We start from the raw sequence: 14,661 nt of genomic DNA, 5'->3' as shown, positions 1-14,661 counted from the left end.
TTATCTGCAGGCAGGGCAAAAATGAGGCTCTTGTCTGGAGGTGCAGCGAGCCAGCCTGGTCCTTTATTCATCCTAATGACCCAGCCATGTAGCGAGTGTTCTGTTCTGGAGGGATTAGCTAGTCCAGTGCCATCTAAGCTGGTTGGCCTGTGAGGATGTTTATCACAGTTTGTACCAAGACCACGCCTAAGGTAAGTAAAGCCACTGATGCCTATTAATAATACCCAAGGTGAAAATGATCAGGAGTGGGGCCCTTTCATGCACAACTTTGCTTCCTCTGGTGTACGGGGTATTCGTCGCCCTACTTCTACCTGATGTTGTGGAAGATCAGTGACTGTAAAGGTCCCCAGTGCCTTGTGGCTTCATTGAGGAGCTCACAGGATGAGCCTGTTACTCTTGATCGAACAAGGACTGCCATAGCCTGTTTTTGTAAACAAAGGTACGTCGGCACCCGGCCCCGCCCAGTTGTTCTTGTGTGGTCTGTGGCTGCTTTTGCACGTCAGTAGCAGAGTTCAGCGGTGCACAGAGACCTGTGGCCACAGATGCCAAAATACGTACCCTGTAGCCCTTGATTGAAAAGGTTGACTGACCCCTTGCTCTAGAAAAATCAGGCGTCCCTTTGAATCTCACCGTGACTTGTATATGTGTTTTTCCTCTCACCTTCCCTGTCTGCACACCACCCCTGTCTCTCTCTGGTTGATTCTAATGTCGAATATGAGTGTCCTCTGAGGAGCTCTGGGAGCCCTGACTGGGTGCCAAGTATTCATGAGATGACTCGGCTAATCCTCACGATGGCCCCACGAAGGGGACTCGTTGGCCTCTCGCCGACAATGCTGTTTCACAGGCAGAGCCCCGTGGGCAAGAGGTGGCACGGCTGACACTTGGGCGTGGACAGCTGGGCCTCCAACGCCCGTGCCCACAGCTCTGAGCTGCCTTGCAAACATGGACCTTTTTTTCTAATAATCTAGCCAAACTGTATTCATGCATTTATTATAAGACTGTTCATTTTAACGTACACTCCTGATAATAGTCATCACGATCCTGCATAGTCAAAGCTTGAAAAAATAAGTGACCTTAGGGGTGCCTGGGTGGCTCAGTGGGTTAAGCCTCTGCCTTTATCTCAGGTCATGGTCTCAGGGTCCTGGGATCGAGCCCCGCATCAGGCTCTCTGCTCAGCGGGGAGCCTGCTTCCTCCTCTCTTTCTCTCTGCCTGCCTCTCTGCCTACTTGTGATCTCTACCTGTCAAATAAATAAATAAATAAATAAAAGTGACCTTAAATGAGCTTTGGGCTGGGCTGTGGTGGTGGGCAGAGAGGAAGACGAAACGCCAAGGCTCTGGCCCACTTAGTTGCTCGAGCTAACCCTGAAGCTAGCTCTGAACTTGTCAATGGCCAAAGGACAAAGGAACACACAGCCATTTAAATAGATCGTGTTAAAAGAGGGGAGAAAAAGAAAATGAGGAAAGTATCTTGCCAGTATTTGCAAAGCTTTTCTTCAAGTGGCGCTCAGTTATTTCCAAAGGCACACCTGTAGGCTCAATCAAAGTGTCAGGAGCCCCAAGGAGGGGTTTCCTGCTCTGTGTGAGGAGCAAAGTCCTTTTCCAGGGTGGCTTCAGGACCAGTGAAGCTCTTGGCGCTGGGCATACTCACTGCAGTCTGAATCTGCAACATCAAAGTATTATCAGAGGGATCCGCTCTGTCTGGAGAGAGAGCCATTCATTGAACTGTTGGGGAAGCAGCCCTGTGCAGAGAATGGTGGTGGCATTCAGTTCATCTCTGTCCTTCACGGTCCCGTGCCTCTTCCCTGACTGTCCGCAGGCCACGCAAAGCTACTGGCCATCTAGCAGACAGGGAGTACTCGCTACCTATCTTCTTCCCTGAATAGTGCCTCTGCCCCTACAGCTCCCCTGGGCAGACCCTGCGGGGACTACCGGTCTCTCCCAGCCACCTCTCCTGGGGGTTCCCAGTTTCTTGTGCTTATGTTTAATGACTCTGGATCCCCAGGTTCACAATTTATTTTGCCTTAAGTGCAGGTTGAAATTGGATGGCCAGGTATTTTTCTCATTTTTTTAAGATTTTATTTATTTATTTGACAGAGAGAGAGAGATCACAAGTAGGCAGAGAAGCAGGAGGAGAGAAGGGGGAAGCAGGCTCCCCGCTGAGCAGAGAGCCTGATCCCAGGACCCTGAGATCATGACCTGAGCTGAAGGCAGAGGCTTAACCCACTGAGCCACCCAGGCACCCCTATTTTTCTCATTTTTGTAAAATTGTGAACTCGGACACCAGTGTGTGGTATAATGAAGTATTAGGATGGGAACCACCTAGTATGGGAAATAGCATGTGGCCAGCACCCAGGAAGTTTTCCTGGTGTCTTTTTCAAGGCCATTCGTTTCTTGGTGTTTCTATTTTTAACACCCGTGTATGTACCCAGAGTTACAGTTTGGTTGGGACTGTTGGAAGTCTCGGTGGGGGACATGCCGTCTGTATTGCTCCTCTCACTCAACGTTGCAGCTCTAAGACTCTTTCATGTATTGGGTGGAGCTGAAGGCCATTCATTTTATTGCTTTACAGCAATGTTTCTTCGCCTTTTTTTCACTGTAGCCCCTAAAGAGTCTCTTTAGACACTTTTGTCTAATTGCCACCCCCACGAAATTGTAATGCCTTCCATCTACTGTATAAGCGTATGTATATCTGTGCTTTACAGATAAAAAAGAGTAAGATGTTCTTTTCTTCTATAAGAATCCACTTTCACCTCTTTCGGGGTGCTGTCCACCCCCATCGAGAACTTGAGAAAGTGAAAATGCGTGGCGTGGGGCAGAGGCTTCTGCCCTCAGCACTATTGACCTTTTGCGCCTGATAATCCTTTGTTGTGGGCTGGCAGATGGGAGGTTTGGGAGCCTCCCATGGGCTCTACCCACTGGGGAAGCCAGCAGCACTCTCTCTCACCCCCTGCCACTTGTGATAACCCAAAAGAGCTGCAGACATTGTCATGTGTTCCCTGCGGGGGCGGCGGAAGAATAACTCCTGGTGGAAAACCACTGATGCCATTGAACACAGACTGAGCATTGGTGATGGAGTACAAAAAGGAGGACCGCCTGAATGTTTGGCAATAGATCAGGGAAATGATGGTACATCCTTAATCCAGCATTTGCCCTCGTGACTGCCACGGACATTTTGCATAGTGTGTTACAGTGCGGAACTAAGGTTACAAGTGGTGCAAGTAATAGGATACCAGTTCTGAGAACAGAGAACACTGACTGTATCGTGTATATTTGGGGTGCGTGTACGTGTGTCAATCTGGAAGGCTAAGCCGGAATGCTTATAGCACTTATCTCTAGCTAAAGAAATTAACACATGATTTTTCTATTTTCTTTGCATTACCCCCGCATTTTCTAATATTCTTCCATGGGGAGATCTTATTCGTGTAACATTTAAAATATCTATTATTTAGTATAGGCTAGAACATCACTCCAATTTGAAACCGACCTGGTGGTTTTTGTTTTTCTTTCTTTGGTGGAGTGGGAAGTAGTAGAAGGTAAGTTTTTATGCTGAGCTGCTCTTTGGAAAATGAGCTCTGAGGATCGAGATTAGGAAGTATTTTTGGCAATCGTTGGGCTTTGTCATCTCCCAGGTATTGTCTGCCAACCAAAGCTGGCGCTCAAATGAGTATATTGGGCTCTCCTGATTCCCCTGCCTCTTCTGTGACTGGTAGGTTGAAAACGAATATGGCAGCTACTTCACCTGTGATTACGACTACCTGCGCTTCCTGCAGAAGCTCTTCCACTACCACCTGGGCAAGGACGTGCTCCTGTTCACCACAGATGGGGCACTTGAGCCGTTCCTGCAGTGCGGGGCCCTGCAGGGGCTCTATGCCACAGTGGACTTCGGACCAGGTCAGTGTTTGTAATCACAGTCAAACCCAGCTCAGGCCATGCAGGCTGGACAGTGAACCCCACCAGTCGCTCAGGGCAGCTGTGTTTTAAGTGGGTACATTGAATGAGATCTCTCAGATTTTCCGTTACCAAGGAGCAGGTGAAACGGAAGAATGAATAAAGCAGCCTCCAGTGTACAGGTGATTTCATTTAAGCTGATTGGCCCTTTAGGTGCAAGAGCTCTGTTTTTAGCACTGGTAAGCACATCTGGAGCCCAGAGCCCAGAGCTCTGTTGTCTTAGGGACTGCTGCCAGGAGCTCTACCCCAAGCAGTCACCTTTCAGGGCTGTCCCTTCGGGCCTGTCCGCCCGGAGTGCTGGGAACTTCCCTGCCCTCCCGTTCTGAACTCAGTGCTATGAACAATGAGGGCCCACAGGTGGTCAGTAGATGCCCCACAGATTGTCTGCCCTGGCTCGGGAGGCTCTGGGGACGGCCAGCGTGGCTGGTGCGGGGCTCCTGGCTATCATAAATGTTAAGAGAGCAGCTTTCATGAAGGACCTGCCGCCGACAAGGTAGCGTGTACTCCCGAAAAGGCTCCCGGATTGGACTTGCTTGCTTTTACCTTTCTATGCTGTGAAGGACGTTATTGGGACAATCTAATTTTTTTGAATCAATTCTGTAGATTAGATAATAGGATTGTCTCCATGTTAATTTCCTGTTTTTTTTAATAATTTTATTGTGTTTATGTAAAGGATGCTCTTGCTCTTAGGGAACGTACACTGAAATATTTAGGGGTAAAGGGCCCTCCTGTGTGCAACTTACTGACAAATGTCTCAGAAAAAATAAGTGTGTTGAAAGAGAGAGACACTGGTAAAGCAAGCGTGGCAAAATATTAACAATTGGGGAATCTTGGTTCTTTGGGATTATGAGTTCTTTGCTCTAGTCTCACAACTCTTCCTTAAGTTTGAGATGATTTCAAAATAAGTGTTAACTCCCTTCCCATCTCCCCTAAAAAAAAAAAAAGTCCTGCTCTTCAAGTACCATGAAGACCCTACTGCCTTGCTGGCTGAGAGGTACGATAGCCCACCCATGTTCCACACGCAGCGCTGGCTCTCTCTCAAGACAGGTGTACAGAAGACTGAAGTTGAACTTTGATTTTATTTTTTTTTTAATTTTTATTTATTATTTATTATTTTTAAAATTTCCAGAATTCGTTGTTTATGCACCACACCCAGTGCTCCATGCAATACATGCCCTCCAGGGATGCCTGGGTGGCTCAGTCCGTTAAGCCGCTGCCTTCGGCTCAGGTCATGATCCTGGGGTCCTGGGATGGAGTCCTGCATCGGGACTCGGCGGGGAGCCTGCTTCTCCCTCTGCCTCTGTCTGCTTGTGCGCTCTCTCTCTCTCTGACAAATAAATAAATAATAAATAAAATCTTAAAAAAAAAGAAATACATGCCCTCCATAATACCCACCACCAGACTCCCCCAACCTCCCACCCCCCACCCCTCCAAAACCCTCAGATACTTCCTCAGTCTCTCATGGTTCATCACCCCCTTCAATTTCCCCCAACTCCCTTCTCCTCTCCATCTCCCCATGTCCTCCGTGTTATTCCTTATGCTCCACAAGTAAAGGAAACCATATGATAATTGACACTCTCTGCTTGATTTATCTCGCTCAGCATAATCTCTTCCAGTCCCATCCGTGTTGATACAAAAGTTGGGTATTCATCCTTTCTGATGGAGGCATCATACTCCATAGTATATATGGACCACATCTTCCTTATCCATTCATCTGTTGAAGGGCATCTTGGCTCTTTCCACAGTTTGGCGACCGTGGCCATTGCTGCTGTGAACATTGGGGTACAGATGGCCCTTCTTTTCACTTCATCTGTATCTTTGAGGTAAATACCCAGTAGTGCAATTGCAGGATCATAGGGAAGCTCTATTTTTCATTTCTTAAGGAATCTCCCCACTGTTCTCCAAAGTGGCTGCACCAACTTGCATTCCCACCAACAGTAGTTTTAAAGGCATTTCTCTACGTTAGCAAAAAAGAAAAGGACTACTAGCTTGAAGTGAATCTAGTGTTTCTAGACACAGGATGCATGGCAGCGGGCATTTGGTGATGAAATAACCCATCTACAAAGAGTGGCGGAGGAAGTGGCCCGCTGGTTTCCTCCCGCTTTGGCACTTTTCCCACCACGGTGATGAAGTGCAGTATCTTTCTGTTGGGAGAAACAATGGGAAGGTTATTCCGGGTTTGTTAGAAGCATTACGTGTGTGGGGTGATGGTGCAGTGGCTGTGGCTCTGGGATGAAGGACGGCCCTCTGGACGGCCCGTGGACTTGGGGCAGGTGGGGCTTATGGGGGCCTCATTCATGTGTGTGGGACGGGGGCAGTGCCAGGGTAAGGTCACAGGAGGAAGTGCATGAGAACAGAACTGAGAGATCCGGATGCCGCCCGACGCTTAATAGTGAGACATTCACAGCCATAAAGCAAAGAGGATTCCACTCTGGATGGGCACGTTCTCTCCTGAAACCTGGCCTTACAGAGAGCAAGGGGTTATTTGGAGGTCTTGGCTGCTGTAGTTTCCACTCTGGGCACTTGCTGTGGGAAGTGGATTGTGAAGTCTGGGGCCAGGGTGTCCCCGGCTTTGGCTTGAGAGACACCCTTTGTGGTTGCTCGGTCACTGAAGAAGGGCAGCCTGCCGCCTCTGTGGGGAGAGCTTCGTTCCCTTCAGAGGGGGAGGGACAGAGAAGACCCCAGGGGCAAGCTCACATGCAGGCATCTTAATGGGATATTTTAGAAGGAAAACTTAGGAGCACGTAGCCTGGGATGTCTGATGATGTACAAATTCAAAATCAGTGTATATGCCATGGTTCAGGCAGAAAGACCATATCCATCCCTTTGATTTGTTAATTACTGGGAAGATACCCATGGTACTATTATGTGTGTGATGCTATGGAGGTTGCAAGGAAGTAACTTCAAAGCAAGCCCATCGGGGCACCTGGATGGCTCAGTGGGTTAAGCCTCTGCCTTCGGCTCAGATTGTGATCTCAGGGTCCTGGGTTCAAGCCCTGCATCAGGCTCTCTGCTCAGCGGGAGTCTGCTTCTCCTTCTCCCTCTGCCTCTCCCCCTGCCTGTGCTCACTCTCTCAGATGAATGAATAAAATCTTTAAATAAAACAAAGCAAGCACATCCTATAGGGAGCATCTAGGTCAGACGTCTATGTGAAGAGAGAACACAAAACACATGAATAGGCCTTGGGGAAACTCACGACAAGCCTGTGATATGATCTCCTGAGGCGGTGCAGTCAGGAGAGGCCAAGGGGACTATTCAGAGAGGAAGCAGCATTCCGTGGTCCCCACATGTCCGGTGGGTGGATGGTCCGAGGCCAGCCTACAGCTGGCTGGGAGGTGTTCCAGGCCCACAGCGTGTGGCGAAGGGCGAGGCCTCAGGCTGAAGGTCTGTGAAGGGCTATTTTTACTTAACTTCTTATCGTTCCAATGACTAACCTTTCTTCTCTCTCTCATAATTTTCAGGTGCCAACATCACCGCTGCTTTCGAAATCCAGAGAAAGAGTGAGCCCAAAGGACCATTGGTAAGAATTGGGGGTGAGGTGTGGGTTGAGGTGAGGTGGCTTGCTACTGACTAGGGGGATGAGTCCTTGCTTTCCCTGGCCGTGGGGTCAGGCTGCCCCACCTGTGCACAGAGCCTCTGCTGCTCGGTGAGCCATGGAGAACCTGCATTCACAGACTCGGGGCGGGGTGGGGGGGATTTCCTAGACTCTGAGACAAGAAGGCCCCAGAAGACATCCAGACTTCTTTCTCCTTCTTGAGACAAAGGGCGTGGCAGGGTAATTGCTCAAGAGAAACATGAAGTGAGTGGGGCCCACCTGGCAGAATACTTGGATGAGTTCCCCTCACCTTACGTCAACCTGGGACTTAAAAATCTGGACTGACATAAAAGGCGAACTTAGATCGGATAATTTTATTAAAATATTTTGCCACCCAATTCTTTTGCCCAACAAACTTTCCTGCCTCATTTAAACTCAGGGTTGGCTGACAAAATTTTGTTGCAGGACAACTTTTCAGGAATATCTGTATTGTCGGCACCTGAAAACTGTATTTGGGCAGTGCTGTCATTGGAGCCCCCCTCCCCTGGTCTCCCAGCTCTGGGCTAAGCAGGACCTGTGACACGGTTCTCTACCTGTCCTTTAGTGGAGTAGAGAGGGTGAAGGGTACTGGGAGGTGCCAGGCTCCGAAGATCCTAAGCTCCATGTCTTCTTCTCCTTCTAGGTGAATTCTGAATTCTACACCGGCTGGTTAGACCACTGGGGCCAACCTCACTCAACAGTGAAGACTGAAGTGGTGGCTTCCTCCCTCCATGATATACTTGCCCGTGGGGCAAATGTGAACCTGTGAGTGTCCATTTCTGGAGGGCAGGGCCCCCTCCACAGCTGTGGGCTCACAGTGAAGTATGTCTATTCTCTTCTTTCCTTGTAGGTACATGTTTATAGGTGGGACCAATTTTGCCTATTGGAACGGTAAGAACAATCCTACAGGTTGTGGAAGCTTATGCTAGAAAGTTTCTTGTGCTTGATTTGGGGGTAGGGAGTACCTGCAGACAATTTTTATTTTCTATTTTTGTTTATTCCCAAATTTCCTGATATTATAAAAACTGCCTATCTAATTTTTTAAGTCATTAAAAAATTTTTTAAGGAACATGTGCACTTAGAAACCTTACTGTTTTGGGGTGCCTGGGTGGCTCAGTGGGTTAAAGCCTCTGCCTTCGGCTCAGGTCATGATCCCAGGGTCCTGGGATCGAGCCCCGCGTTGGGCTCTCTGCTCAGCGGGGAGCCTGCTTCCCTTCCTCTCTCTCTTTGCCTGCCTCTGCCTACTTGTGATCTCTGTCAAATAAATAAATAAAATCTTAAAAAAAAAAAAGAAACCTTACTGTTTTATTTTTTTCTAATTTTTTAAAGTTTACTTTTTTTTTAAAGTAATATCTATACCTAGTGTGGGGCTCAAATTCATCAACCCCGAGATAGAGAGTCACGTGCTCTTCCAGCTGAGCGAGCCAGATGCCCCAGCAGCCTTGTTGTTTTAAAACAAGTAGCTGGGCAATAGCGTACTTGCCCATGTATTCTGCTATGATCTTTTTCTTCTTCTTCTTTTTTTTTTAATGTTTTGTTGACATAGAATTCACACACCATAAAAATCACAATTTTAAAGTGTACCGTTTAGTGGTATTTAGTATATCACAAAGCTGTGCAACCATTACCACCATCCAATTCCAGAACGTTTTCACTACCCTAAAAAGAAACCCCTTACCCGAGAAGCTCCCTACTCTCCCTTCTCCCAGTCCTTAGCAACCACTCATCTGTACTCTCTGTCTTTATGGATTTGCCTATTATGGACATTTCTCATAAATAGAATTATACAATATGTGGTGTTTTGTATCTGGCTTCTTTCATTTAGCGTAATCTTTTCCAGGGCCATCCATTTTGTAGCGTAGGTCAGCACTTTATTTTTTTTACTGACAAATAATATTCTATTGTATCAATACACAGTGTTTTGTATATCCATTTGTCAGTTGATGGGTATTTGAGTTGTTTCCACTTTTTGACCATTATAAATAATGTTGCTATGAATGCTAAGACGGAAGTATTCATTTGAATCCTCGTTTGAGTTCTTTTGGGTGTATATACCTCAGTGCAGTTGCTGGGTCATGTGGTATAACTAACTCTGTGCTTAGTGTTTGAGGAACTGCTATGGTGTGTTCCAAAATGACTGTACCATACCATTTTTAATTCCTATAAGGTCTCTTTTTATTTATTTTTATGTTTAACATTATTTTTTTATTTATTTAAGACCTTTATTAACGGGTGCTTGCCTTTTGATGACTTTTTTGAAAAAATCAATTTGTAAACTTTTATTACAAGTTAAAAATGAGGTTCGGGAACCTGGGTGGCTCAGTGGTTTAAAGCCTCTGCTTTCTGCTTGGGTCATGATCCCAGGGTCCTGGGATGGAGGCCCCCATAGGGCTCTCTGCTCAGCAGGGAGCCTGCTTCCCCCCTCTCTCTGCCTGCCTCTCTGCCTACTTGTGATCTCTGTCTGTCAAATAAATAAATAAAATCTTAAAAAAAAAAACAAATTAAAAATGAGGTTCTTAAAAAATCTCAACTTGACCAGATACGAAACAATTTAAAACCCTTTAAAGGTGTATTGAGAAAAACCAGGCTTTTTTTTTTTTTTTTCTTAAAAAACACGTTTGTCATTACCAAAAAGGGATGTCTTTAGGTAAAAATAAAAAAAAACCCATGCTGCATAGACAATGCAGATAGTTCTATTTATCTGGTCAATGGGCAAAAAGCAAGCACTTAAGGTCTTCAGCTCCAATCTTCTGTTCATTTCTTATTGCTGGAATTTCATCTTCATTTCTTCGTGTTGGACGACTAAACCGGAGGATGGTAGAGATGGTAAGCCGGCGTCTACTCAGCCCCGCCCTGCTCAGCCGGTGGAGCTGCTTTTGTCTCTTTGCCATCTTGTGGTTTAGGGTTTTCTGGGCGTCTGCGTCGGTAATGGAAGTTGCGGCGGTACCGACGTTGAGGTGGCTGCTGACCGTGGGTCTCATCTCCTTGATTTTCCTTATCTTCCTCGTGGCCATCCTCTCTGGGCTGTCTTTGGCGAGGAGGCCCCCCGCGGAACCGTGGTCTATATATAACCCGATACATACTCTGTCTCACTGGTCTACCTTGTTCTCCTGCAGCCCGGTTGTCAGCGCCTTCCATCACTTCTCCCTGCACGGGTGGTCGACACCCATAGGGTCTCCGCATGTAGTAAGGTGGGAACCGTCGCCTGCGGTAGGGCGGCGCTTTGGGCCTGGCCTTCGGGAGCACTTTCCGAGCCCTCGCTCTCTTCCCCACGCTCGCTGTTCTGTCGCTGTTCTGGTAATTCTGCGGGTAAGTGCGTGGAGGAGCCCTGCGGGGTGGACAGCGTCTGCAGTGGTTCGGGTCTGCTGCGCGTTTGCTGCCTTGCGCAGGACCTCCACCAGGGCCTGTCACAGCTGCCGCCGCCGCACCCTTTTCTCCTTCCGCAACGTCCAGCTGCGCAGTCTCCATCTCCCACACTGCGAAGGCACTTCCTGGGGTTATTCTTCTTTATGGCAGTCTGGTGTGCAAATACGTCTTCCTGGGTGTCATTCCTGTTGACGAAACCATATCCGTTTCTTACATTGAACCATGTTACTGTTCCCAAAACCTTCGTTGCGATGCCCTTCTTGTCCCCGCCGGCAGGCGCCACCGATGTGAGGCCGCCGGGGCCACCGCCCCCTGCGCCGCTGCCAGTGGTGCCGGGCTTGGTGTCTGCAGCGCTGAGGACGGGGGCGGCGGGGGCGGTGGGCGGCTGCTGGGTCTCGGCCTCGCTCTCTGCTCATGGTTGCGGTGACGGTGACTGGGGCGGGCTGCGGCAGCTGCGGCTCCTCCTGGGCTGTGATGGTAACTAGGCCGGCGGCGGCGGCGGCAGCGGGGCTGCTCAGGGCTCTCTGGGGTCCGCTCTCCGCTCCCGCTACCGATCGAACTCAACATTATTGTTTTTTAAAGATTTATTTATTTAACAGAGAGAGACACAGAGAGGGAACACAAGCAGGAGGAGTGGGAGAGGGAAAAGCAAGCCCCCTGCCGAGCAGGGAGCCCAGTGTGGGGTTCAATCCCAGGACCCCGGGATCATGACCCGAGCCGAAGGCAGATGCTTAACGGCTGAGTCACCCAGGCGCCCGCTTTTTATTTTTTTTAGTAGGAAAAATTATGACAAAATTCTCTTCATTGCCCTCGATTTTTGCAGACAAACCAGGCTATGTTAGTTTTCCTTTCCCCCTCCGGCTCATTGCTCACCCCTCTCCACACCTGCATTTTTCTCTCTGAATCATTGAAGATGCCCCTCAATGCTGAGTTTTGGAAGCTTCATTTGGGCCTGAGTCTCCGGGGATCTGTAATTGGGTGGTACAGCTCCTGTGAACTGCTCTCTTTCGTGCAGGGTAGGAGGGGCTAGGAAAAGACTTTGCTTACAGGTGTTACTGATGTTACTACTATTACCTGAGCCAAGAAATGGAGATACTGCAAAACTCAAATGTCACTTCTTAAAAGATCATAGTACGCCAGGCTTGCTCATTGAAGTCTTAGATCATGTCTGTGTGTCCATGTTCTTATTAGAAACACTTAAGACTTTGTGATGCCTTTTTCATTCAGTAGATAAGGATTCCACCTACCTTCCATTCATGGAATTGTGCCAAGCATCCAGTCCAGGAATAAGGACTGATATTTTTGGGAAACTTTATAGTCCATGATACTATTTTTTTTAAATTTTGTATTATTTTACTTAAAATGATATATTCTTCTTTTTAAAAAAGTAAGATAAGAACAACCACTCAGGAAATGGAAGTTGTCCTTCCAGAAAAAGTCTGTTGCATTGCTCCCAACCCTGCCAGAAACCATAAAAGTCTCTTTTCCGCCTCTGTTTTCCATTTAGGCCTCATAGCAGTCTCATCTGTGCCAGAGATTATGGACCCATTTTACAGATTAGAAAAGCAGGGTACCAAAAAAAAGTTCATATGTTTCCCCTTCGGCTGGCAGGGGCTAGGGCTGGCCTCAGACCCGGGCCTTGAAAGCTGGTCATGGGCCTCGTATCACCTCCTGCATCCTGAAACCCCACACCAGCCCCAGTGCTTGGTCTCTGGGGACACGGAGGAGGGCCAGTCTGTGCTTCTTAACAGCTGCTCTTCAGGCCATATCCCCACAGAGAGCAGTGAGAGCAAAACCCCTGGCGGGGAGCTCCCTGCCCATTCTGCCCACAGTAGATACACCTGCTTATGCAGGCACATGCACCATACTCTGCCTGTGTGCGTCCCCGTCTGTAAGTTACATCGTTCAATTCAACTTGGTAACCACTGATTGAGCTCAGTGTGGGTCAATGAGGCCACACCCACCTCCAATGTTCAGGAAGCTAGTGTGGTGCCATGCATATGTGCATAGGAACTGGGGGCCCCCGGGGGGGGGGGCAAGATGACTGCCACATTAAAGCTAGAGGAGGGGCCGCCAAAGGGGTGAGCTCCTTGCAACAAGGGATGTGGTTTTATTTTCCTTTGCATCTCACAGCAAAGGATGTGCTTTAATGTATGTATCCCCACAGGCAGGTGGGCCTGTTGGCAGGCTGCTGCCTCTGATAATACAAAAGATGGGAAAGGTCATAGGACTGGGTCAGTTCAATTGCCTGAGTGGTCTAGGTCCTCCAGAAGTGTGGATTTTGCGCAGAGAACTGATGAAACCGTGAGCTGATCCTTAGCCTAGCTCATCTGTGAGCTGATCCTTAGCCTAGCTCATCTGTCAGCTTCCCCACCAGTAGGCTCACCCAAGACAGCTCCATCATTTGTGGGCTGGAGGATTGGTCGAAGGAACTTATTACTAAATCATAGGTGAACGATCAGATTTTGTTCCTCATTTCCTTAAAAATTAGCTTGGCTCTAAGATGATCCAAAAGCAGCTTTATTCTCATACCCTTGTGTTGTCAAACGCTCTCTGGAGTAGAAGAGAAAGGGCTGGCCCAGAGCCTTGCTGGTCCTCGGAGGGCAGCGTCAGCATCACCTGGGAGCCTGTTAGGAATGCAGAGTCCCAGGTCCCACCACAGACTTACCAACTCAGAATCTCAGGTGGGGTGGGGCTCAGGAATCTGGACAAGCTCTCCGTGTGGCACGGGTGAGTTTTGTAATAGGAGCAGAGGATCACTGCCTACTGTTGGACCCAATCTCCTACCTGTGAACGTCTGTGACAAGGGGAGGGGCATCTGCTCCAGGCTCTGCCGCTGGAACGATAATTGCCAAGCCATCTACCTTTCTCATCTTTTTCAGCATTAGTTCTCAGGCTCTGTTGTGGGTTTCATCTCCTGGGAGACAGACTGAGGGTGCCCAGCAGGAGGTTTATTGGGGCGCATTCCCAGGAGCAGCACCTTTTGAGAGTGTGGGTGGCAGACGTGGGCAGAGGAAGATGTTGAGCAATGACAGCTCTGAAGGTGGCTCAGCTGGTTCTAGAAGGAGCTCTACAGCTTGGACAGCCAGGGCCTGGGTTTTGCAGCACCCCCTTGGTCAGTCATTGGGTATGGGCTCTCCCCGGAGGGCCATAACCTAGGCAAGGCCACGCAGCAGAGGCCCGTGAGCAGAGGGACACATCTGAGAGCCAGCAGCAGCTAACCCTCCTGGCAGCTGGGGCCGTGAGGACTTGACTTGCTCCTGAAGGGGATATGAGAGGACACTGCAGTACCTCTGACTGCATATGTTACAAAGACCTTAGGGTTCCACTTGAATCTCGGGACCGATGTGTGTCTCAGTCATCTCCTATTTTGTGTGTTCTGATAACCCCTCGGTTGTATTCAACTGATCCTTGGTCCGAGGGCATGGAAAAGATCCTAGACTTCGGGGTTATCAGTGAGAGGTATGGGTCATGCTGGAAGCCCTGCCACTCCTGGTTGTGAGACATGGAGCTGGGTTCAGGGAGAGCTTCACCTTCCCTGCTGGTTCAAGGGTGGTGACATCCGCTGGGGTCTCTGCTAAGAGCTCTGGCTGAGAGAATGGGTGGGAACAGGGCCTTGTAGACTCTCAGGGGCTTGGTGAGGGCCACCTGCAGGAAGAAATGCATTTCTCTAAACCCTGACTCCTTAGGCCCCTCTCTATCGCTTGACAATTGGTTTTTGATGTGTCCTTTATTTTCTCTCTCCACGGCCCTGAGCCCGTAAATCCCAAAG

The 14,661-nt window shown here is 48.7% G+C and overlaps 1 protein-coding gene and 1 pseudogene across 3 annotated transcripts in view; one reads left to right on the top strand and one right to left on the bottom strand.

The window, feature by feature from the left end:
• Positions 1-14,661, top strand: part of GLB1 (galactosidase beta 1) — a 79,650-nt gene that overhangs the window by 25,389 nt on the left and 39,600 nt on the right. For both annotated transcript variants that reach the window (XM_080812054.1, XM_080812055.1), the window contains exons 6-9: positions 3,712-3,892; positions 7,411-7,469; positions 8,167-8,288; positions 8,374-8,414. In XM_080812054.1, coding sequence (XP_080668180.1) covers positions 3,712-3,892; positions 7,411-7,469; positions 8,167-8,288; positions 8,374-8,414 — 403 coding nt within the window. The remainder of the gene's footprint in view (positions 1-3,711; positions 3,893-7,410; positions 7,470-8,166; positions 8,289-8,373; positions 8,415-14,661) is intronic.
• Positions 10,362-13,749, bottom strand: LOC308351237 (Y-box-binding protein 1-like; annotated as a pseudogene). Its single transcript has 2 exons — positions 13,677-13,749; positions 10,362-11,297 (listed from the first exon to the last, which is right to left on the bottom strand). The product of its transcript is annotated as a Y-box-binding protein 1-like (transcript).

The sequence above is a fragment of the Martes martes genome (assembly GCF_963455335.1).
Source record: "Martes martes genome assembly, chromosome: 1".
In the NCBI taxonomy this organism is placed as follows: domain Eukaryota; kingdom Metazoa; phylum Chordata; class Mammalia; order Carnivora; family Mustelidae; genus Martes; species Martes martes.
Note: the sequence above shows the minus strand (reverse complement) of the source record. Positions and strands in the feature narration are given on the sequence as shown.